We start from the raw sequence: 24,982 nt of genomic DNA, 5'->3' as shown, positions 1-24,982 counted from the left end.
ATACAGTAGCAGCCAATTGTCCCCTATTGTCAATGTTTGCCAAACATTATCACAGTCACCTACTTTAAGTACAGTGAAACTACTGGCAAGTTTAGATATCACCAGGTGGTAGATGTTAGTAAATGCTAACTTTTACAATGGTGACAAGTTCCCAGATACTTACCACAAAAGCCTGTTTATCAACTAGCTCTCTAGTTACCCTGCTGTAACAATATGCATGAAAAATAATGTCACTAGCTACAGGTTTCAGAGTAACAGCCGTGTTAGTCTGTATTCACAAAAAGAAAAGGAGTACTTCTGGCACCTTAGAGACTAACCAATTTATTTGAGCATAAGCTTTCGTGAGCTACAGCTCACTTCATTGGATGCATACTGTGGAAAATACAAAAGATGTTTTTATACACACAGACCATGAAAAAAATGGGTGTTTATCACTACAAAAGGTTTTCTCTCCCCCCACCTCACTCTCCTGCTGGTAATAGCTTATCTAAAGTGATCACTCTTCTTACAATGTGTATGATAATCAAGGTGAGCCATTTCCAGCACAAATCCAGGTTTTCTTCCCCCCACCCCCACCCCCCACCCCACTCTCCTGTTGGTAATAGCTTATCTAAAGTGATCACTCTCCTTACAATGTGTATGATAATCAAGGTGGGCCATTTCCAGCACAAATCCAGGTTTTCTTCCCCCCACCCCCACCCCGCACCCCACTCTCCTGTTGGTAATAGCTTATCTAAAGTGATCACTCTCCTTACAATGTGTATGATAATCAAGGTGGGCCATTTCCAGCACAAATCCAGGGTTTAACAAGAACGTCTGAGGAACAGTGTGTGTGTGTGGGGGAAGGAATAAACAAGGGGAAATAGGTTACTTTTTATAATGAATCAGCCATTCCCAGTCTCTATTCAAGCCTAAGTTAATTGTATCCAATTTGCAAATTAATTCCAATTCAGCAGTCTCACGTTGGAGTCTGTTTTCAAAGTTTTTTTGTTGAAGGATAGTCACTTTGAGATCAGAAATCGAGTGACCAGAGAGACTGAAGTGTTCTCCGACTGGTTTATGAATGTTATAATTCTTGACATCTGATTTGTGTCCATTTGTTCTTTTACGTAGAGACTGTCCAGTTTGCCCAATGTACATGGCAGAGGGGCATTGCTGGCACATGATGGCATATATCACATTGGTGGATGTGCAGGTGAATGAGCCTCTGATAGTGTGGCTGATGTTATTAGGCCCTGTGATGGTGTCCCCTGAATAGATATGTGGGCACAGTTGGCAACGGGCTTTGCTGCAAGGATAGGTTCCTGGGTTAGTGGTTCTGTTGTGTGGTATGTGGTTGCTGGTGAGTATTATAAGGAGAGTGATCACTTTAGATAAGCTATTACCAGCAGGTGAGTGGGGTGGGGGGAGAGAAAACCTTTTGTAGTGATAAACACCCATTTTTTTCATGGTCTGTGTGTATAAAAACATCTTCTGTATTTTCCACAGTATGCATCCAATGAAGTGAGCTGTAGCTAACGAAAGCTTATGCTCAAATAAATTGGTTAGTTTCTAAGGTGCCACAAGTACTGTAGCTACAGTTACAATAAAAGTACTTATCTCACTATCTCAGGCTTCTAATTTTATTGACATAATTGTGCCAATAATATGTGTTTCTTAATAGTTATCGTGTATTGGTATGTATTTAGTAATTAAATTACATCTTTTTTTCTGTGTATAATCAGTATATGTTATTTCACTGTAACGTGCTACATGAAATTTGCTGAAATGTTAGTGACTAGAAGGAAATTTGCTTACATCATCATATACAGTAGGACTTCAATCATTTACACTTTGGTATGTGTGAAAACTATGGCATGTGGGATAACAAAGTGGTGGACTCTCCACTTCTCAGAAAATATTTAATAGCAGAATCCTATAGTGATATATCATAATAATTATTACTTCTAACAAAACGTACTACAGAACATTTAGTTGTATTGTATAAAGCATTATCATAAATAATTTGACTTAAATTCATACATGCTGATCAGATAAATGAAATACAGTGCATTTTGGGATGTGTCATCTTCTATTTTTATTATATTTGTTAACTCGTGCATTTATGGCATTCAGTCATTCAATCATACATAGTGGAAAGTAGTGAGGTTCTCCCATGTATCAGTACATTACTACCCACGTACAAAGAGAGCTGCAAGAAAAAAAATATAGTTTAATATACAACATCTCAGTACATCCTATTTTATGTTGTCTATTAATACTGATTATAATTAATAAATCTCATACTGGAAAATAAACTCTTGAAGACTTAAGCCTTAGTTCACAGAGAAAAAAGTCACTACAGATACTTTCATCACCTACACATTCTGATTAACATTTACACACTGTTACTAAAGTACTGTGGTCACTATTAACAAACTAAGCAATTTACTCAGTGCCAATAATAAACATAGCTTTCCATATACTTAGAATAGGGCATGTCTGTGATAATACTATGGTGTCTGATGGGAAATATTGCCTTTTTAGTTGTGACCAGGGTACATGGTAAACCCTACAATTTAAATTTCTGTGGAAAAACTAGTATGTGGTCATGTAATTAAAGATGGTATCATAATGAATAAAACATAAGAAGAACAGTCATACTGAGTCGGGCCAATGGCTCATCTAGCCCAGCATCCTGTCTTCCAATTGTGGCCAGTGCCAAAAGCTTGAGAGGGAGTGAACAGAACAGGGCACTTTATGGAATGATGCATCCCCTCTGATCCAGTCATCACTTCCTCCAGTCAGATATTTAGGGACATGCAGAGCTTGGGGTTGAGTGCCTGACTATCTTGGCAAGTAGCCATTGATGGACCTATCCTCCATGACCTTATCTAATTTTTTTTAACACAGTTATACTTTTGGACTTCAGAACATCCCTTGACAATGAGTTCCACAGGTTGACACTGTTGTGTGAAGAGGCCTTTCCTTTTGTGTGTATTAAACCTGCTGCCCATTAACTTCATTGGGTGACTTCATGTGTGTGTTGTATTATGTGAAGGGGTAAATAACACCTTCCACACCATTTATGATTTTATACACCTCTGTCATACCCACACTCAGTCATCTCTTTTCTAAGATGAATAGTCCCAGTCATTTTAATCTCTCCTCATATGGAAGCTGTCCCATCCCCCTGATCATTTTTTGTTGACCTTCTCCTTACTTTTTCCAATTCTAGTATTTTAGAGGTGGGGCAACCAGAACTGCATGGTGTTCAAGGTGTGAGCATAAACTTAGATGATATGGTATTATCATGTTTTCTGTCTTCTCATCTATTGATTTCCCAGTGATTCCTAATATTCTGTTAGTGCTTTTGTCTGCTGCTACATGTTGAGTGGATGTTTTCAGAGAACTATCCACGATGACTCCAGATCTCTTTCTTGATTGGTAATAGCTAATTTAGATCCCATCACTTTGTAAGTACAGCTGGGATAATATTTCCAATGTGCATTACTTTGCACTTATCAACATTGAATTTCAGCTGCCATTTTGTTGCCCAGCACCCAGTTTAGTGAGAGCCCTTTGTAACTCTTTGAAGTCAGTTTGTGATTTTTGAATAATTTTGAATCGTCTGTAAATCTTGACAATTCACTATTCACCACCTTTTCCAGATCATTTATGAATGTGTTGAACAGCACAGGTTCCAGTACAGTTCCTGGGGGAACCCCGCTATTTACCACTTTCCATTGTGAAAACTGGCCATTTATTCCCATCCTTTGTTTCCTATCTTTTAATCAGTTAGTGATTCATCAGAGGCCCTTCCCTCTTAGCCCATGACTCCTTATTTTGCTTGAGAGCCTTTGGTGAGGGGCCTTGTCAAAGGCTTTCTGAATGTCCAAGTACACTATGTCAACTGGCTCACCCTATCAACATATTTATTGACAATGCGCCACCCCCACCCCAAGAATTCAAATATATTGGCGAGACATGATTTCCCTTTACAAAACCCCCCAACATATCATGTTCATCTATGGGTCTGATAGTTCTGTTCTTTACTAGGGTTTCAAACAGTTTACCTCGTATTGAAGTTAGACTTACTGGCCTGTACTTGCAAAAAGAAAAGGAGTACTTGTGGCACCTTAGATTGCCTCTGGAGCCTTTTAAAAAACTCAGCATTACATTAGCTATTTGCCATTTATGTGGTGGAGAGGCTAGTTAGTAGTTATTGAATTTCATATTTGAGTTCCTTCAGAACTCTTGGGTGAATACAGTCTGGTCCTGGTGACTTATTATTGCTCAATTTATCAATTTGTTCCAAAATCTCAAGGTTTTGGTACACACAATGGGGGCAAATTAATTTTGCAGAGGCAACCTTAATTCTGGCATTTCCTAACTTTGGAGTGCTTGACTTTGCAACCTTAATAATGTTCTTTTAATGCAGGTTTTTAGTGTATAATTTCTGAGGGTTTTAAAAAAGCAAACTAGGGGAAAAAAACCCACACCATTCAATCACATGGCATTATATACTGACACCCAGATGGTCATCCCTAGAGCTGGAACCTTTAGAACCACTGCACAGACTTCTACCACTTGAACTAATGGAGTAACTGATAGCAATAGCAGATTGTCATCCTCTATATGGACCAGCACTGGAAGTGACAGGACACACACACACTTTGTCAATGGATTTCATAGATATTTGCTGTGCTGTAGTGTGCACAGACTCTTTGGCCCTTCCCTCTGAGCTTGATGCTTTCTGCCCTGCTCCCTCCAACCTGTCTCTGTCCCAGTCCTGTCTCTTTCCCACACCTGGATCCTGGGCCAGTCCCATCTCCTTTCGTACCCAGTCCTAGTCTCCACTCCTCAGGCTTCTCTTTCCAGTCTTCTTGACCAGCCAGTTCTAGTTTCTCCCTTTAGAATCATTATTTGAGTCCCAGTTTTTCCCCTCCTAGTCTCTTCCTCACACTCAGCCGCAGTCTCCTTGCCTAACCAGTCCCAGTTTACCCTTCCCAGCTCCTTGTCTGATATTTCTTCCTTTCCTGCCATGGGCTCCTAGTTCTAGTTTCCCTCCCTTGGGTCTTGAACCAACCTGAGTTTCCCTCCCCACAATCTTCCCACATTCTTTCCCCAGACTCCCCCTCCCTGGCTCCTTGTTCCAGTCTTCTTGTCCATCCAGTCCCCCCACATTCCAGCTCCTTGTCAGGTCTGCTTCTCTTTTCACCCACCCCAGTCCTCTCAGTGGCATCTAGTCATGGTCTCCTTAGTCATCCAGTCCCACTCTCTTTCTCCCTCCAGCTCCTTATCCAATGTGCATGTTCCCCCCTAAAAGACTCCCAGTCATTCCCCCTCCCATTTCCCTTACTGGCTACTAGTTGCAGTCTCCCAGTCTCATCAGAGTCCTTGACCCAATCTACTTCTTTCCCTCCTCCTAGTGGGTTTAGCTTTTGTCCCCTCCGCATAAGATCAGAGTGCTCCTTGTCCTAGGTGCCAGCAGGGGGTCAGAGAGACAAAAGAGAGGCTTTCTGCTCTCAGTTCCAGTGTGTGGCCTGGAAGAGCTGAGAGCAGCCATTACAGGGAAAGTCCTTCTGAGCTTCTGTAGCCCTGGGCTGGAGATTGGTCAGTTGCTCTGTGGGGACGGCCTATGCACATTCTGGTCAGCACGAGGAGCTGTGATAGGCTCGAGCATGCTCAGCAGAGATGGAATCTTGGGAGATTTTTAGCTGCTAAAATCAAAGAAATCGGTACTGAAAATCTACAAAGGTTTATTATTTGGTCAAATTTGGGTGGATTTGCCCAGGGATGAAAAAAGGCACATCCCTGACACAAACGCTATCCCTCCCTCCCCTGGGCCAAATTTCAAATCCTTGCTGCAGGACATGGGGGAACTACAACTGTTAAAAAAAAGTTGTCTTGAGTTTTTGAATTTGGGCAAAACCTTTTTGGAAACAGCTAAATTATAATTTCCCCAAATAATTCAACCTGGGGCAGATGCCCAGCATGGAAAATTTTAGCCTGAATGACTAAAGTTTGGCAAAATTATAAGCAACTGAAAACAGGGTCTTAGAAAGAGAAGTGTCAGGCAACTTAATAATAGACAGTACTACAAGCCCCACCTCGAATACAGTTGGGTGCAAAAACAGGGAAAGTGTAAAATGAAAAATCACCCTACCTTTTTTTTGCTTAACTTTTTAAATTGAAAAGCACTAACCTGCTCTATATTTGGTTGCAAAATGCAGGGTGTGTGTGTGTGTGTGTGTGTGTGTGGCAAGAGACTTTTAGCTATTTCTTTTTTCTGTTTTTTTCCCTTTAATTTCAGTGGAAATTGAAAAATGAAAATGTTCATGAAAAGCTTGAAATTATTGAATTGAAAATTGAAAATTCAAAATTATTGAAAATTGAAAATGTTTACCTGCTTTAATTCTAAGCAATGTAACTACAGTAAAGTTAAGTCATGCACATTGCAACAATAATATAAATACAGTTTAATTCATGTATCGTGTTTTCAAGTAAGTATGTGTGTGCGCGTAAAAACCTAACTACATTACGAGTATTATGAAGCTTTTTGTGTTTGAATTAGAATCTGAATTGGAATCTAACACTGGATGCTGCACAATGGGCCTGATTCAAAGTTTATTAAAAGCAGTGGAAAGACTGCCATTGACTTAACAATGAGTGCCCAATGTGTGCAATAGTTGAACGGATTCAACAGCTAAAATCTCTTCTCTTAACTCAAGATAAAAATATTCTGTAGCTAGTGTCAGTGTTTTTTCTCACATGTTTAGTGGAACACTAAATCCTATTGCTTGAAAGATTCAATAAAACCTTGAATCAGCACAGCAGAAACCTGCACACTGGCTGCAAATAAATCATTATCCTTGGGCTTTTCCCTATCTTGTGGGGATTTTTACACTATGGAAACTGAAACGAAGTTTTAATTGATTCTGGCCCCCTTAATATTAGACCACTTCTGTGAAGTTACATGATCGTGATAGCATCTCAGCTCACAAATCAGACTGCAGGATGTCTAATCCTCAGACAAGCCTGCCTGCTGAAAATGGTGTTGAGGAGTATAGAGGGGTTCAGAGTTATTTTAGTTTATCATGAGAGCCAGTTGTGAGAAGCAGATGTGAGAGGCTGGACAGAGATACCAATGCAAAAGACCAGGTGGCAGCATGGAATAATACTGTAGATTATATTGCGTTTTAAGATTCCTAAGGCTCCGGATAAAACGTGGCAATCCCCAATCCTGCAAGATACTGATCATCTCCTGTAAGGTGTTGTGCAACCTCAATTCCATTGAGTTTGATTCTTCATTGGCTTTCATCTTGTGCAGTCATTTATACCTGTTCAACGTAGGTGTAAAGTGCTGTCTTTCTGATCGGGGAGAGATGTTCACCCATTTTACACAGGTGTAAATGACTATATGGGCTGCAAGGCAGTGAAGAATTAGGTCCATTGACTTCAGTGGGAGTTAAGGAGGCACACCAGATCACAGAATCAATCCTTAAATGTGGATTAAATGTTTTTTTCCTACATGTAGTGGTGAGTGTCATCTGTAGTCTTTGTTAGGAAATCGTTTCCCCAAATTTCCATTGACTCAAAAGCTAATTGAAGCTATGTCTAAGGCAGCTCTAAAACATTTGTGTTTCTTGCCTATAAAAAACATGAATGTAAAGAAATGAACTATTATCAAGCAACTTGAAAATGACCTAAAATTAAATTTTCATTAATCTCTTTTGGATTGTTTATACTTCAGAATTCTTCTGCTCTAATAATGTAATTTTGTTTTACAATTATGTTCCTTTGGGCATTTGCAGATTCTGTTTTTGAAATTTATCCAGTGTTAATGACCTAATGGCCTTTTCAAATCATACTACAGCATTGCTATAATGTGGCTGGATTGGAATGAGTTTGTGGCTGCCAACAGACTAAGATTTAAAGAAATAGCTTAATGAATAACACATTAAAATAAATATTTTGGGTTCTCCATGAGATTTTCAAGATTTATGGTGGGATCTGTGTCAGGAGATTTGTGCTTTCCACCGGGTACATCTCAAAGGAAAACACAGAGCCATTTTTTCAGACTATTGTTTCCAAAATTATATCTTCATTTGGGATTTTCTTTCAGAAACCAAATCTTAGTCTCACAATCTGGATGAGAAAGCCTCTTCAGAGTTTATGACTTTATAGTAGCTTGGCTAGTGGGCTAGTCTTTGATTACTGTATGCTCAGACTAATGACAAAAATAAGCTTTTAATAAAGGGATGTTAAAGAACCACTTCACCGAGCTGGTGGGAAATGACGAAGCTGCTGAAATGTAAGTGTTCAGATCAATATAACCGTGTCATAATCTCATTCTGGCCAGAGCTGCTGCTCTTGTTGTTATTATTTTGATGTGAAGTTAGCCTGGAGAGAGAGAGAGAGATTTAACCCCTCCCCCCCAATCTCTCATATGACAGACAAAAATGTCTAAGGCCCTGATTCAGCGAAGTATGTAAAGTACATGCTTAAAATTAAGTGGCTAAGTGTACTTGTTTTCAAGCATCAAATACTGATTATGTGTGTCTTACTTACATGAGTAGGCCTTACTCATATGAGCCATTCAGTTGGCATCAAAGTGACTATTTGTGTGACTAAGGCTACAGGATAAAGCCCTATGACACTGTGAGGGCAAGAAAGGATAGAGTGAAAAATCTTAATTAAACACCTTAGCATTTGCCCTCCCACCAATGAATCTGAGGGATTAAGAGGAAGAGCTGATGCTCAGCTGACTCTTAACTACAGGTTTGAATTCTCTGTGTGCTGAAAACATGTGCCCAAGAGAAAGTAGAAAGGGAAGAAGTGTGGTTTGAGCCCATAGACAGTCATTAGCGGCTCAATCCTGTGAGATGCTGAGTACCTCCACTGGCATCTCCTTTCTGTTGTTCTACAGAGGGCACGCTTTAATTCAAATGCCAGCTATCTAGAATAAGGTAACAATTATTGTAAAATTGACAGAAATATGCAGGGCATTTCTGTGACATGTTTACAGTCATTTGAAAAAATAAATACTGGCTTCAGTGTTTTCCTGGGTTTCTAAATGAAAAATTTAGTTTAAAAAAATGCCAAAATGAGTTATGTGACACTAAGACCTCGGTAGAAAAATACAGACAGACTGTTAAACATATTTCAACTCCCTCAGCGTCATTTGTGGCTGATAAACAGTCACATAGGAGTGAAAGGTTCACTGACTGTCACCCATTTATGGTCCAAGCTCTGCTGGTGCCACTCTGGCCAGGCCAGCAGGGTTCAGCTTGAGCTTTTCATGCTATTTTTTCCCAAAAAACTCAGGTCATGACCTTGTAAAAGCTGTGACTCAGAATTCTGACTTATTTCACCAGTTTAAATAGCATCGTGATAGGCACAAAGAGGTTTTATTTTAGTGCTACCACAATATCAATGTTAAATAATGATAACTAGTAAAGAAATTGTCTCATTTTGTACAAGCACGGGGATGCAGTATTGTGAACCTTGCCTGTGATGTAATCACAAGCACATCACCTTATGCTATCAGACTAAATAATTGTTTCTGCTAAAGGAGAATGGATGATTTATGGTACAAGACACGTATTCCTTTCATTTGTGGGTAGCCCTTACATATTCAATGCCTCTTTATTCCATGAGTAGTTCACTCATCAGGAACCCTAGTTCAGTTATTAGGATTATTTTACTCTAATTAAACAAATTAAAAGATGTTGCATCTTCCACATGCTGTTTCCCCAGTATATTATCTGTTTAGATTGTTTATGTTGATTTGGAGCTCCCTTAGGCAGGTTGTTTGCCTTCTCTTTGTATTGTAAATCATCAGCCACCCTGCTGCTGTGGAAGAAACAATGAATAATATTTGTATTATCGTTATGTCAGAGAGGAAACCACCAAACTCAGCTATGTTCCCCTTTGGTAGCCAACAGCTCATTTTCATGAGTTCTTTCCAAATCATTACAGTTCTAAACAGACCTGGGATAAATCTGTTCCCAAATACTGAACCTGCTAGCTTAGTGACCCACGAAAGAATTGAGCTCACAGAAAATGTCACATCGCAATGCAGGCTTGATCTGGAAAAATGTTGAATTGGCTTCAATGGGAGCTGCAGGTGCTCTCATAGTCAGGCCATATATGCAGAGGCCAATAGAGCTGATGATAGTATAAAGGAAATGGTTCATGGCTGGTTGGCTCAGGAGTTTGATGATGGAGCCTTTAACTACTGAAGTACTAGATTAAAGAGGGGAGAACCTGACATCACTCTAGCATGTGTCTTCTTTGCTGGAGGTGAGGCTGCTGCAAGATCAAAGTAAAGGAGGGAGGGTGGTTAGAAAAGGATGAAAAATGGAAGATATCAGAAAATCTGCCAAAAAGGGCTGAATTTTTACATGGAGGTTTCATCACTGATGTTTAATTAAACTCCCTATAGACTCCTCAGTGCTAAGTGGTTCAGTTTGTTTTCAGTGAAAATTTGCTCAACAAGGGAAAAAGCAAAGGATGTTGTTTTGCTGAGTAGAGACTGGAGCCAAGCCACAATCTTTGTATCTGAATTTCAACCTTCCCGCCTTCAAAATTTGAAGGTGTTGGTATTCTTGGTTTTGATTTAACTCATTATAGAACTGGGCCCGAGTTTGGTTTCCAGAAAGCATTACCCCTGCTTCCTTCCCCCCCTTCCATCCCCAATGTGCATGTGTGATCCTCTCAAGGGTTTTTCTTTGGTCCATTACATAGCTGTGAAATTTGCATCAAGGCAGCTCCCACCTATATTTGTCTCTTGGAGTGTGAGCTAGGTCCATTTCTAATTCTACATTTCAGTTTTGAATCAATCCCCCATAGTTAATGGAAGCCCCTTTGAGACCTATTCCTTTACCATGCTCACTATCTTGTCATGCTAAATGATCATTGATATTATGGGCAGTTATGTGATTGGTGATTAGAGAACTGGACTGGTAGTCTGGAACTCTGGGTTCTAATCTCATCTCTGCCACTGACTTGTAATGTATCCTGGGACAAATTACTTAACCTTTTTGACGCAATTTCCTTATATTACCTATAATACCTCACAGGAGTGTTGTGAGCATTATTAATGTTTGTAAAGAGTTTCCAGCATTTAAAGCATTATATGATTATTCCACAAAAGTTAAACTCATTATTTTATTCTCATACAAACTCTCTTTTTGGGACATAGTATTAAATTATTATAAACAAAATTATTTAATTTCTCAAATAGATAAATGAACATTATACTTAAAAGCAATGTGCATTATAAACCAAAGACTATTAAGTGCAATATCCCCAACATTGTATGTAGTTGCTGGAATTGTATGATTATACTTCTGAATGAACTATACAAATAAACCAAATCAATTTGCTTTTGCTAAACAAATGTTAAAAATTCTACAATGGGAATTCTCAACTGATGACTGAGAAGCCTTTTGGGACAGTTTAAAATGCACTATTTTGCTTTGTTTCTTTGTTGAATATACTTTAAATATCTAAGTAATTTGATTTGTGAACATGTGTTTAAAGTTACTGATTCCATGGAAATGTTAAAAGTCCAGTAAATTGATGAGTACCAGTTTTATTTCTTCCCTTTAGTGATTAGTAACTTGAAATACTAAATTTACTTTATTGTAGGTAATCCCTATGGACAAATGACTCAATTAGATTTTTACCCATAAATTTCCTTTTTCCGAACAAATAGAATCCAGGAGCTTGGAAGACGCATAGACTCATAGACTTTAAAGCCAGAAGGGACCATCATGATCATCTAGTCAGACCTCCTGTACATTGCAGACCACAAAACCTCACCCACCCACTCCTGTAATAGACCCCTAACTCATTGGTAAAGACATGCCACTGAGTCCCGTGGATAAAGCTCTGCTGGAAGATTTTGGAATGCAGGTTTCCATGCAGATTTGTGGATTAACTATCCAACAACCCCAAGGGGAAGTTTCCAAAAATTACAAAAAAAGAACAATACCAATCATAAATTGAACCTTGAATTATTCCAAGCTCTGTGCCAACTGCATACCAAAAGGTGAAGAGGCCCTAAGGCTAATTTATTCTGCAGTTACAGGAATGCAAATGTTTAGGTAAGAACAGAACCAGTTAATTCTAACACATAAGAATCCATCAGCCCAGAGGAGGAGTTAGTTGCTGAAAATTAGTCAGCAGCAGAAAAAAAGTGGGAAGGACAGAGAAATTAAGGGTCAAAGGCACCTTGAAGGACCTAATTACCAGAGGCAGATGTCTTTATATTCAGCTTATAGTGGTGTGCTGCTTGAAAAATCTTGTAATGAAATGCTCTGGGACCGTTCACTCCAGCCCAGTTGATTTGAACCATTCTGGTATTGCAAAGAAGCTGCACACCCAACTGTGTATGTTTTGCTTCTCCGGAGCAAAACAAAGCAGCCAAAGAGTACAATGGATTTGGTCCTGTCATAGATCTGGTAGAGTACCCTGATACCTGAAGAGCGGGCTCTGCCAGAGACATCTCTGATCATGACTCTGATGTACCTAGACATTGTCACTTTAGATACTATGTGGAATTGCTATGGCCTGGAGAATGGACAAAAAGAGAACTTATTTTTCAAAACAGGTTTTGTTTGACCTAATGTTGCGTTTTAGGGCCCATCTTACATCTAGGGAATGTAATTTGTACTTATTGGGGCATGCAGGTTTAGAACTTAAAGATGGAAGGGAGATGTGGAAAGCCAAGATACCCCTGCTACCCACTTTGGGGTGGAATTTCTGGGCTGTGTGGAGTGCTGCTTTATTGGACAGAAAATGGTTCCTTTACTGCCAGGGCATGAAGCCTAGTAGCAAAATTTAATTTTGATGGGAGAATTTAAGATTAACTAACTTTATTGAAGTAAACAATGCAAATGCTTGATACCACAAGAGGAAATTATTAATCTGCTATGGTCTAAAGTCTTTTTTCCAGAGTGTTAAATGAGTTCATGTAAACCAACAAATTCTTTGATATAATCCCAAACTACAATTTTGGAACTTCTTGTTTTTAAGGAAAATTTGGTTATAAGGCAGAAAAAGTGATCTTCTGTGTCTCTTTGTGGTATATCAGCTAATTGAACTAGTACAAAGGAGTTTATCTCAGACCACTTATGAGCCCATGTAGCATAACCTGTGTTGAAAGATCTGTTACTGTACTGCACACGTGCAGAAACAGGATTCTGTGGCACTGAATGCCCACATATTTCATGCCAGGATAAGGTCCATTTCTGCTGTGACAATAACAACTTTCCCTACTCAAACAAGGCAGATAATGAGTCTGTTATACTCGTTTTTACCGCACTGCCAATTATAATATCTCAGATTTCATATGCAGGATGACAGAGACAGGTATTTTACTCTGTAATGGGCCTCCTGGTGAGCCCATAGTGCTGAGATGCGCACATTCCCCTGGGTTCTGAGCTCACCTGCCTCTCAAAGAAAGCACAAGTGATCCACACCTTGTTGCCTGCAACATCTGTAAAGTGAGCAAGCACCAGGGAGAAGCAGCCCTCTCAATCTGAAACAACCTCCTCCCATTCCTTCTCCTCCTTCTGTCTTTCTGCCTTATCCTCTTTTGCTCGTCCCTTCTCTTCTGTTAGTCAGGCAGACCTTCATTGTTCCCAGTTAATAAATATTCATGTTCTATAATTTCTAGACCGAGAAAGCTATTGTCTAATCATGGGACATATTCCTACTGCCACAGTCATGGACATTATATGGTGAACTACACATAAGCTTTAGCAAGTAAGCGGTGGAAGAGAAATGTTTATTGAATCATCATGTCTAGTTGTTGACATATTGTGTAAATTGAGATTTGAGTGCATTAATTTAGGTTTGATTATTCATAAGCCATACAAGTATATTTGCATCAACTTTAAGTGAGTCAAACAAAATGTTATATTTCAAATTCTACTTACACTTGGAGATAGCTCATGCATTTCCAGTGAGGGCTAGTCGTTGAAATGATATTGTGTGTTGGCATGGTTCCCAAAAGACCTCTGGTTAACGGGCATCAGGTTGAATTACTACACTTTTAGCATTTAGATTTTATAGAATTTGATTTGACAGTCTTAAATGAATAAAGTTAAGCAAGCCAAACATATCTGCATTCTTTTAATAGAAGTTAAATATTTGTTTTATATTTGTTATATTTGTTTTATATTTGTTATAATATCTATCTTGTAACATTGGTCAAAATGTACTTCCACAGGATGAACTTTCAAAGCATGGAAATGGTGCAAATCATATTGTTGACAGGATTTTGCACTGATATTTCCTTAGAATGGATTGGAAAATGTACCTCATAAAGTAAAACCGCAAATTGAATTTCAAGCTTCCAAAGAAAAGTAAATTAGTGCAGAGGCACATTTTTTGCACAATATTGTGTTTTTCTTGGGTCACAATATAGGTCTCCCACTTGGCAGGAATCATGTTGTGGGTTGGGTACAGGACTGGGAGCCAGGAGATTTACGTTCAATTCCTGGCTCTGCCACAGACATCCTGTGTGCCCTTACTTAATCCCTCTGTGGCTCAGTTCCCCATCTGAAAATGAATAATAATAATACTTCCTTCCTTCCATGCTTTGTCTGTCTTGTTTGTTTTTCAGATTCTAAGCTTTTCATAGCAGGCACTGCCTCTTGTTACATGAATGTAAAGGACTCAGCAAAATAAGGCCCTGACTGTGGTTGGGACCATTAGGGGCTACTGTAATAAAAGCAGTAATAGTGGAAAGGCTGGATTGGAGACCCAGCAACACTGCCAAGTGGGTGTCACTCCCCTGTTACATCAAAACCATGGAGTGGCAAAAAAGCAACGACATTGACTGCAGCAAGCGTGTTACCTCCAAATCTCAATGATAGCAAAGTGACGTAACCACTCCTCAAAATACAGTTTCACAATGGTGATGAGTGCAGCAATACCCTTTTGTCCACTATTTCATGAGACCATGTGACAACAACAGTTTAAGGAAAATGTTTGTTAAATCATATACCTTTGAATAATAATAAGAGTACTTCCCACTTACTAATCAATAATACTTTCATCTGTAAAAGTCAAAGTCCTTTACAAAAGTAAGTATTATCTACATTTTGCAAGGAGGAAAATGGGATTTTTTGTAACAGAATAATTAAAAAATTAGTTAAAACAATATTAATTTAAAAATCAATAGATTTCACCCTAAAAATCAGAGTTAAACATTACACCAAACCTCCAGCCTATTTCTCTACCTTAGTGGCCTAAGAAAACAGATGGATTTTAAACTGTACCCTGAAGGTAAAGATACTCAATCTCTTTTGGCCCAAGCAGATTACAAAACTCAATTCACTGTACTGAGAATTCCCAGCTGCCAGCTCCTAGACAGTCCAAGGATTGTTAGCTCACACACAACTGTTGATCTGAACTGCCACTGTATAACATGGGGAGAGAGACAGTTGCTCAGGTAGTTAGGACTTGAATCACATAGATTTTTATAAACCAGAAGACCATGTGAATTCTCTCTTTGAATCATTGCAATGGCTCCCCTTCTCCATTACATCAAGTTTAAATTTCTTCTCCTTGCCTTTAAGGGTCTATATAACTCCATCCTTCCCTATTTATATGATGCAATAACTTATTAAATTGTCCCTGCCCATCTGCCAATGATGTCATCCTACATACCCCATTTGCCCATTTGGCCACAAAAGTCTCCATTCCCTTTTCTCATACCAGCCCCTATACAAGAAATGCCCACTCTACTCTGATCCACCAAACCATCACCGTCACCTTATATGCATTATTCATTCATTAAAACTCAGGATTCTACCTTCCAGCCCCAGTGCTAAGACACAGTCCTTGTCTAATGCCACTGACTTCAATGGAGGTAGGCACAAATTTGGTCCTGAATATCCACATTGTTTTACCACAAGAAACATCTCAGTATGAGTCATGAAGGACATTATTTTGAACGGCTATCTATGAGATCTAGTTTTGATGCTCTTACGCAAAGTAAGCTGCCACAGGATAAGAGGGAAGGTGCTCTTATGGATTGGTAACTAGTTAAAAGATAGGAAACAAAGGGTAGGTATAAATTGTCAGTTTTCAGAATGGAGAGAGGTAAATAGTGGTATCTGCCAGGGGTCTGTTCTGGGACCAGGACTATTCAACATATTCATAAATGATCTGGAAAAAGGGGTAAACAGTGAGGTGGCAAAATTTGCAGATGATACAAAATTACTAAAGATAGTTCAGACGCAGGCAGACTACGAAGAGCTACAAAAGGATCTCTCAAAACTCAGGACTCGGCAACAAAATGGCAGATGAAATTTAATGTTGATAAATGCAAAGTAATGCACATTGGAAAGCATAATCCCAACTGTACTTATAAAATGATGGGGTCTAAATTAGCTGTTACCACTCAAGAAAGAGATCTTGGAGTCATTGTGGATAGTTCTCTGAAAACATCCACTCAATGTGCAGTGGCAGTTAAAAAGCGAACAGAATGCTGGGAATAATTAAGAAAGGGATAGATAGTAGGACAGAAAATATCATATTGCCTCTATATAAATCCATGGTACGCCCACATCGTGAATACTGTGTGCAGATTTGGTCATCCTATCTCAAAAAAGATATTTTGGAATTGGAAAAGGTTCAGAAAAGAGCAACAAAAATCATTAGGGGTATGGAACAGCTTCCGTATGAGGAGAGATTGATAAGACCGGGACTTTTCAGATTTTAAAAAAGACGACTCGGAGCAGGGGGAATATGATAGAGGTCTATAAAATCATGACTGGTGTGGTGAAAGTAAATAAGGAAGTGTTGCCCCTTCTCATAACACAGGAACTAGGCGTCACCAAATAAAATTAATAGGTAGCTGGTTTAAAACAAACAAAAAGGACGTATTTTTTCACAGAATCATACAGTCATAGAATATCAGGGTTGGAAGGGACCTCAGGAGGTCATCTAGTCCAACCCCCTGCTCAAAGCAGGACCAATCCCCAATTTATGCCCCCAATCCCTAAATGGTCCCCTCAAGAATGCGCAGTCAACCTGTGGAACTCCTTGCCAGAGGATGTTGTGAAAGCCAAGACTATAGAAGGGTTCAAAAAAGAACTAGATAAAATCATGGAGAATAGGTCCATCAATGACTATTAGCTGAGGTGGGCAGGAAAGGTGTTCCTGGCCTCTGTTTGCCAGAAGCTGGGAATGAGCAACAGGAGATGGATCATTTGATGATTACTTGTTCTGTTCATTCCCTCTGAGGCACCTGGCCTCCGTTGGAAGACAGGATACTGGGCTAGAAGGACCTTTGGTCTGACCCAGTAGGGCCATTCTTATATTCTTATGTTCTCTTTAAGGGTAGCTCTGGTTTTAATAATTTTGTATTCAAAAAAATGTAAAGTAGTACCATAAGTACTGCAGATGAAGTGAATGATTCAATATGCAGGAAGAACCTAATAATTCAACATTGATTAGCATGTCTTTTTCATAGATTCATAGATATTTAGGTCAGAAGGGACCATTATGATCATCTAGTCTGACCTCCTGCACAATGTAGGCCACAGAATTTCACCCATCACTCCTGCGAAAAACCTCTCACCTATGTCTGAGCTTTTGAAGTCCTCAAATCGTGGTTTAAAGACTTCAAGGAGCAGAGAATCTTCCAGCAAGTGACCCGTGCCCCGTGCTACAGAGGAAGGCGAGAAACCTCCAGGGCCTCTTCCAATCTGCCCTGGAGGAAAATTCCTTCCCGACCCCAAATATGGCGATCAGCTAAACCCTGAGCATATGGGCAAGACTCACCAGCCAGATACTACAGAAAATTCTTTCCTGGGTAACTCAGATCCCACCCCATCTAATATCCCATCACAGGCCATTGGGCCTATTTACCATGAATATTTAATTACCAAAAACGTGTTATCCCATCATACCATCTCCTCCATAAACTTATCCAGTTTAATCTTAAAGCCAGATAGATCTTTTGCCCTCACTGCTTCCCTTGGAAGGCTATTCCAAAACTTCACTCCTCTGATGGTTAGGAACCTTCGTCTAATTTCAAGTCTAAACTTCCCAATGACCAATTTATATCCATTTGTTCTTGTGTCCACATTGGTACTGAGCTTAAATAATTCCTCTCCCTCTCTGATATTTATCCCTCTGATATATTTATAGAGAGCATCATATCTCCCCTCAACCTTCTTTTAGTTAGGCTAAACAAGCCAAGCTCCTTGAGTCTCCTTTCATAAGACAAGTTTTCCATTCCTCAGATCATCCTAGTAGCCCTTCTCTGTACCTGTTCCAGTTTGAATTCATCCTTCTTAAACACGGGAGACCAGAACTGCACACAATATTCCAGGTGAGGTCTCACCAGTGCCTTGTATAACGGTACTAAAACTTCCTTATCCCTACTGGAAATACCTCTCCTGATGCATCCCAAGACGGCATTAGCTTTTTTCATGGCCATATCACATTGGCGGCTCATAGTCATCCTATGATCAACCAGTATTCCAAGGTCCTTCTCCTCCTCCATTACTTCTAATTGATGCGTCCCCAGTTTATAACTAAAATTCTTGTTATTAATCCCTAAATGAATAACCTTACACTTCTCACTATTAAATTTCATCCTATTACTATTACTCCAGTTTACAAGGTCATCCAGATCCTCCTGTAGGATATCCCTGTTCTTCTCTAAATTGGCAATACCTCCCAGCTTTGTATCATCCGCAAACTTTATTAGCACACTCCCACTTTTTGTGCCAAGGTCAGTAATAAAAAGATTAAATAAGATTGGTCCCAAAACCGATCCTTGAGGAATTCCACTGGTAACCTCCCTCCAGCCTGACAGTTCACCTTTCAGTAGGACCCATTGTAGTCTCCCCTTTAACCAATTCCTTATCTACCTTTCAATTTTCATATTAATCCCCAATCAATTTAACTAATAATTCCCCATGTGGCACGGTATCAAACGCCTTACTGAAATCTAGGTAAATTAGATCCACTGTGTTTCCTTTGTCTAAAAAATCTGTTACTTTCTCAAAGAAGGAGATCAGGTTGGTTTGGCACGATCTACCTTTTGTAAAACCATCTTCTATTTTGTCCCATTTACCATTGACTTCAACTACCTTCTCCTTCAAAATTTTTTCCAAGACCTTGCATACTACAGATGTCAAACTAACAGGCCTATAGCTACCCGGATCACTTTTTTTCCCTTTCTTAAAAATAGGAACTATGTTAGCAATTCTCCAATCATACGGTACAACCCCTGAGTTTACAGATTCATTAAAAATTCTTGCTAATGGGCTTGCAATTTCATGTGCCAATTCCTTTAATATTCTTGGATGAAGATTATCTGGGCCCCCCGATTTAGTCGCATTAAGCTCTTTGAGTTTCGCTTCTACCTCAAATATGGTAATATCTACCTCCATATCCTCATTCCCATTTGTCATGCTACCATTATCCCTAAGATACTCTTTAGTCTTATTAAAGACTGAGGCAAAGTATTTATTTAGATATTGGGCCATGCCTAGATTATCCTTGACCTCCACTCCATCCTCAGTGTTTAGCAGTCCCACTTCTTCTTTCTTTGTTTTCTTCTTATTTATATGGCTATAGGCCCTTTTACTATTGGTTTTAATTCCCTTTGCAAGGTCCAACTCTACTTGACTTTTAGCCTGTCTCACTTTATCCCTACATGTTCTGACCTCAATAAGGTAGCTTTCCTTGCTGATCCCTCCCTTCTTCCACTCCCTGTTGCTTTCTGCTTTTTCTTAATCACCTCTCTGAGATGCTTGCTCATCCAGCTTGGTCTACAACTCCTGCCTATGAATTTTTCCCCTTTCTTGGGATGCAGGCGTCCTATAGCTTTTGCAGCTTTGATTTAAAATAATCCCAGGCCTCCTCTACCTTTAGATCCATAAATTCTTCAGTCCAATCCACTTCCCTAACTAATTTCCTTAATTTTTGAAAGTCAGCCCTTTTAAAATCAAAAACCCTAGCAGTAGATTTATTTTTGTTAATCCTTCTGTTCAGTTTGAACTGAATTAACTCATGATCACTTGAGTGAAGATTATCCTCTACAACCATTTCTTCTATGAGGTCCTCACTACTCACCAAAACCAAATCTAAAATGGCATCCCCTCTAGTCGGTTCAGCAACTACTTGATGAAGGAATCCATCAGCTATCGCATCTAGGAAAATCTGAGCCCTATTATTATTACTAGCACTCGTCCTCCAGTCTATATCTGGGAAGTTAAAGTCTCCCATGATCACACAGTTTCCATTAGTATTTACTTTATTAAAAACATTAAAAAGGGCTCTATCCATATCCAAATTAGATCCCGGCAGTCTATAGCACACCCCAAGCACTATCCCAAAGGAGGCTCTAATAGTTTTCTTCCCCAATGTAATTTTTGCCCAGACAGACTCTGTCTTATCCATTCCATCGCTTCTTATTTCTTTAGTCTACCTCATCATTGATATACAGTGCTACTCCACCACCTTTGCCTTTATTTCTGTCTTTCCTAAACAGCACATACCCTTCAATACCCGTACTCCAATCATGACTACTATTCCACCATGTTTCTGTTATTCCTGTAATATCTGGTTTCACTTCCTGCACCAGTAGCTCTAGTTCCTCCATTTTGTTACCTAGGCTCCTTGCATTGGTGTACAAACATCTTAATTTTTGCTGTTTGGCCTCACTCACATTCTGTACCCTATTAGGCACAGTCATTCTACAGCCAGTATAACCTATTAGACTGGTATCTACACTGCCCTTCCTCCTTATATACATTCTCCTACCCATGGCTGTATCCTTTCTTACTTCGTTTTATTCCCTCTCAATGCTAAAATCCAGGGTGGAGATTACCTGGACATCTCCCAACCGTCTCCCCCAAATTCCTAGTTTAAAGCTCTCTTAATCAGTTGGATTAATCCTCCTGTAGGATATCCCTGTTCTTCTCTAAATTGGCAATACCTTTTCCGTTGATCCTTTATGTGTCTTCCACCAGTCAACACCATATCTGTTTCATCTTTGATTAAACTCACTTCCTCTATATCAGGGGTGGGCAAACTTTTTGGCCTGAGGGCCACATCTGGGAATAGAAATTGTATGGTGGGCCATGAATGCTCACAAAATTGGGGTTGGGGTGTCGGAGGGGGTGAGGGCTCTGGCTGGGGGTGTGGGCTCTGGGGTGGGGCTGGGAATGAGGAGTTTGGGGTGTAGGAGGGTGCTCTGCGCTGGGACCAAGGGGTTCGGAGGGTGGGAGGGGGATCAGGGCTGGGGCAGGGGCACAGGAAGGGGTGCAGGTTCCAGCTGGGGATGCGGGCTCTGGGGTGGGGCTGGGGATGAGAGGTTTGGGGTGCAGGAGGGTGCTCCGGGCTGGGATTGAGGGGTTGGAGGGTGGCAGGGGGATCAGGACTGGGGCAGGAGGTTGGGGTGTGTGGAGAGGCTCAGGGGTGCAGGTTCCGAGCGGTGCTTACCTCAAGTGGCTCCTGGAAGCAGTGGCAGCCCAGCTGGATCACCGGAGCGGGGCCACGCCGCGGCTTCCAGGAGCTGCATGGTGCGGCCCCCAACCCTGCGCCCCAGCTGGATCACTGGAGCAGGGCCACGCCGTGGCTTCCAGGAGCTGCATGGGGCAGCCCCTGACCCTGCGCCCCAGCAGGAGTGCCGGAGTAGGGCCATACTGCATGGTGCTGCCTCCAACCCTGTGCACCAGCTGGAGCTCTGGAGCGGGGCAGAACCGCTTGGTGTGGCTCCTGACTCTGCACCCTGGCTGGAGTGCCAGAGTGGGGCCATGCGGCTACTTCCGGGAGCCGCATGGTGCGGCCCCCAACCCTGCACCCCATCTGAAGCGCCAGAGCAGAGCCCTGTCACAGCTTCCAGGAGCTGAGTGGGGTGGCTCCCAACTCTGTGCCCCGGCTGGAGTGCCGGAGTGGGACCAAGCCACGTGGTGCAGCCCTCAACCCCACGCCCTGGCCGGAGCGCCAGAGTGGGGCCATGCCGCATGGTGTGGCCCCTGACCCAGAGCCCTGGCTGGAGCACCAGAGCAGGGCAAGCTGCAGACCCCACTTTCCAGCAGGAGCTCGCGGGCTGGCTTAAAATGGCTCGCAGGCTGGATCCAGCCCATGGGCCGTAGTTTGCCCACCCCTGCTCTATATCTTTGGTACTTCTGTCCCATGATTTCGCCAGTCTATACACACTTCCCCACCCCTCCATTGTTCCAAGTCTTGTATAAAGTTCCTCAAAGACCTTTGCTTTTGTTTTTGCAACTATATTCCTGGCCAATTTCTTTATACTCATTGTATTCCTCCAGGTCTTGTTTGCTCCTTACTCCTTTGCCAGAGTTCAAGCTTTTTTCTCTTATCTTTTGTCACCTCTTGTACTTCGTTCTACCGCCAAGTTTCTTTTTGAATAATTGATTACCACATGTAAGTTATTATTTAACATAATATGTTTACAGCTAGATACCTATATTCTAATATTTTTCTTTTCTTCTTTATAGTCATCATCTGGGGTATTTACATATATTTTATTTTGCCTGCCCAGAAACTCTCTTGGAGTTGTATCATTTTGAAATGGAAACAAAGGGAAACAAATATATTTTTCACATACATATGCTGAGCATTATCCTTTTTTCAATCATATATTCTTTAGACTAATAAAAAGAAGTAGAAAGAATACAAATAGCTGAGAGAAAAAACAGAGCTCTTCTGAAAACACCAAATGGGAGCAATTCAGGCTGACTCAAACTTTGCCTAATGTTGAAGCTGGATTTTAGAAAAAACACATGAAAAATTATTTTCTGTATTTTCTTGGACACAATTCATCACTTCGTGGTATTTGTATTCTTACATAACTTACTACATTCAATTGCTGGACCTGGAACCTTATTATTTTTTGCCCTCCTCCTGCCTGTAAAAGGTATTACTGCAACATTAACAAAAGATGTTCCACCTCTTGAGTTTTTCCCATACTTTCATTATCCTTTTTCTATTTTAGGTTTCCTTGATCTAATGCCCAGACCAACTTGGAAGCTAATTTATTTCTGGTTATTATTTCAGACTGCATGGGTGTTATTTGAAAGTAAGCAAGTTAGAATGTAGCTGGCCTATGTTTGCTTACATTTACAGTGCTGAATAAGCAGAGAGAGTAACGTGGTCATCATCAGGAATTCCTAATGGCTCACAAACAAAACAGCTAATTTGCTTGGCAGAATGACTGCAGATTAATAGTTACTGAAGTTATGGAAAGGTAGACTGCTCCTTGTTTGATGTTTTGAGAGAAAACGTGACAAATGTCTAACAACTGTGAAGGAAAGGAATTGTGTGAGAGAGGCTGAGAACTGTGCTTTTCAACTTTATATAGGCATCATTTAACTCACTAAAGGCAGGTTTCTCAGATTAAGGGACAAAACCATTCTGCAATGGGTGGCCAGCTATTTAGGATTCAATAACGAAGCTTTCACTTGGCTTGGATTCGGGGCTGCTTTTATAACCATCAGAGACTGTGATGCTGGCAAAGAAAATAAGAGTGTTTCTATGTTTTTGGAAGCTTTGCAAGTTGAGTTCCTATAATAACCTCTCAAAGAGACCAACACATTGTTTTGTTTTATAAAATGGTTGTAGACATATATTTGTATGGAGTAGGCACTCAAGCAAATTTGTCAAATATGAATAGCCACTGAGATTTGCATATCACTGGCTTCATTTCAATCATTTCAATCGCTGTCAGCTTCCCACTAGTTGACTTTTGTTAAGTATTCAGATACATGCGAGGAAAAATGGATGAGCTGGTTTGAAACTTCATGAACCAATGTGGAAGGATATGGCCCTATTTCCTCTCCATGCTTTCTTTCCTCTTTTGGAGCGCTGCATGCTCCCTGAGAGTGGGGATAGAACTATCCCTGTGTTCCCCTGAGCATAGGGACTTCAATGTATTGGCTCTTAAACAGGCCACAAATAGGGACTAGTAGGACTTGTGCACCTTCCTGTCTCCTCATGCTTCTGCATGATGGCCATGCACAAACTACTCCTAAATTGGGATGTTGGGTAAACTAGGACGCAGTCCTGCAGCCCTTACTCAAGTCACTGATTTCAATGAGAGTTTAGCTTGAGTAAGAACTGCAGAATTCAGCCCTGGCTGCCTAGTTCTTTACCTTTTGAGTGAAAAGATGCAGCCCACACTCTATTTTTAATATCACTGCTGCACTTTTGAAACATGGCCCTTTTGTTTTTCATGTGCAGCAACAGGATTTTTCATGGATCAAATTTAACAATTGTTGTCATGTTGGTGTAACCCGGTTCAGGTTTCCAAAAGAGCTCCTTTTTTTTTTAAATGAAAGCAGGGGTACTTTCCTAAAATTTTCCATGTTACTTTAACCCTGGAGACCTAGAATCATTTTGGAAGGTTTTCCTATTCTACTCTGCAGTCCATCAACTGCATATCAAACTTCATATATTAAAAAAAATCTCCAATCTCTCTTTCTCTCCACATCTACAGAATGAGTGTATATATACACATACTCTGTGTGTGTGTGTGTGTGTGTGTGTGTGTGTGTGTATTTCCAGAGTCAAATTAAAAAGTTTGTTAAACCAGAGCTAAGGTTGAAAGCAGTTTGCAGGACTTAGGCAGTTTTGTGCATACCTACTGTCAGCAACTCAGGTGCCTAGGTGACTTTTCCTAGATGCCTGAATTTCTGCTGGTCATTTAGGCACCTCCAGGTTTAGGTGGCTGCTGAGTAGGGGTTTTCAGAATATCAGTGTCACCAAATGTTGTACTTAGGTGCCTAAAGTGGAAGTTAGATGCCTAAGTCCCTTTGTGGATCTAGCCTTTTATGCTGGTGGGCCGTTTCATCAGCTGGGAAGGGAAGCAAATGCCATGCCCACTCCTTTAAAGCCCCTTTCCTCAGGGCACACTTTACTGTTTGCAACAAAGGATTTAAACAATTCTAAATAAATAAAACAACTCAACTGAAATGTGCAGGTCCCAATCCCC

The 24,982-nt window shown here is 40.4% G+C and overlaps 1 protein-coding gene across 3 annotated transcripts in view; it reads right to left on the bottom strand.

The window, feature by feature from the left end:
• The window catches only part of ANGPT1 (angiopoietin 1), a 217,010-nt gene that overhangs the window by 20,113 nt on the left and 171,915 nt on the right, over nt 1-24,982 (bottom strand). Inside the window, exon 8 of one of the 3 annotated variants that reach the window (XM_048841483.2) lies at nt 2,053-2,191. The exons of the other annotated variants lie outside the window; for them this stretch is intronic. Coding sequence (XP_048697440.1) covers nt 2,161-2,191 — 31 coding nt within the window. The 3' untranslated portion in view covers nt 2,053-2,160. Of the gene's footprint in view, nt 1-2,052; nt 2,192-24,982 lie in introns of those variants that run through there. 3 annotated transcript variants of the gene reach the window in all.

Source organism: Caretta caretta, chromosome 2, assembly GCF_965140235.1.
Source record: "Caretta caretta isolate rCarCar2 chromosome 2, rCarCar1.hap1, whole genome shotgun sequence".
NCBI classification, from domain to species: domain Eukaryota; kingdom Metazoa; phylum Chordata; order Testudines; family Cheloniidae; genus Caretta; species Caretta caretta.
This window is presented reverse-complemented; position numbering and strand designations above follow the sequence as displayed.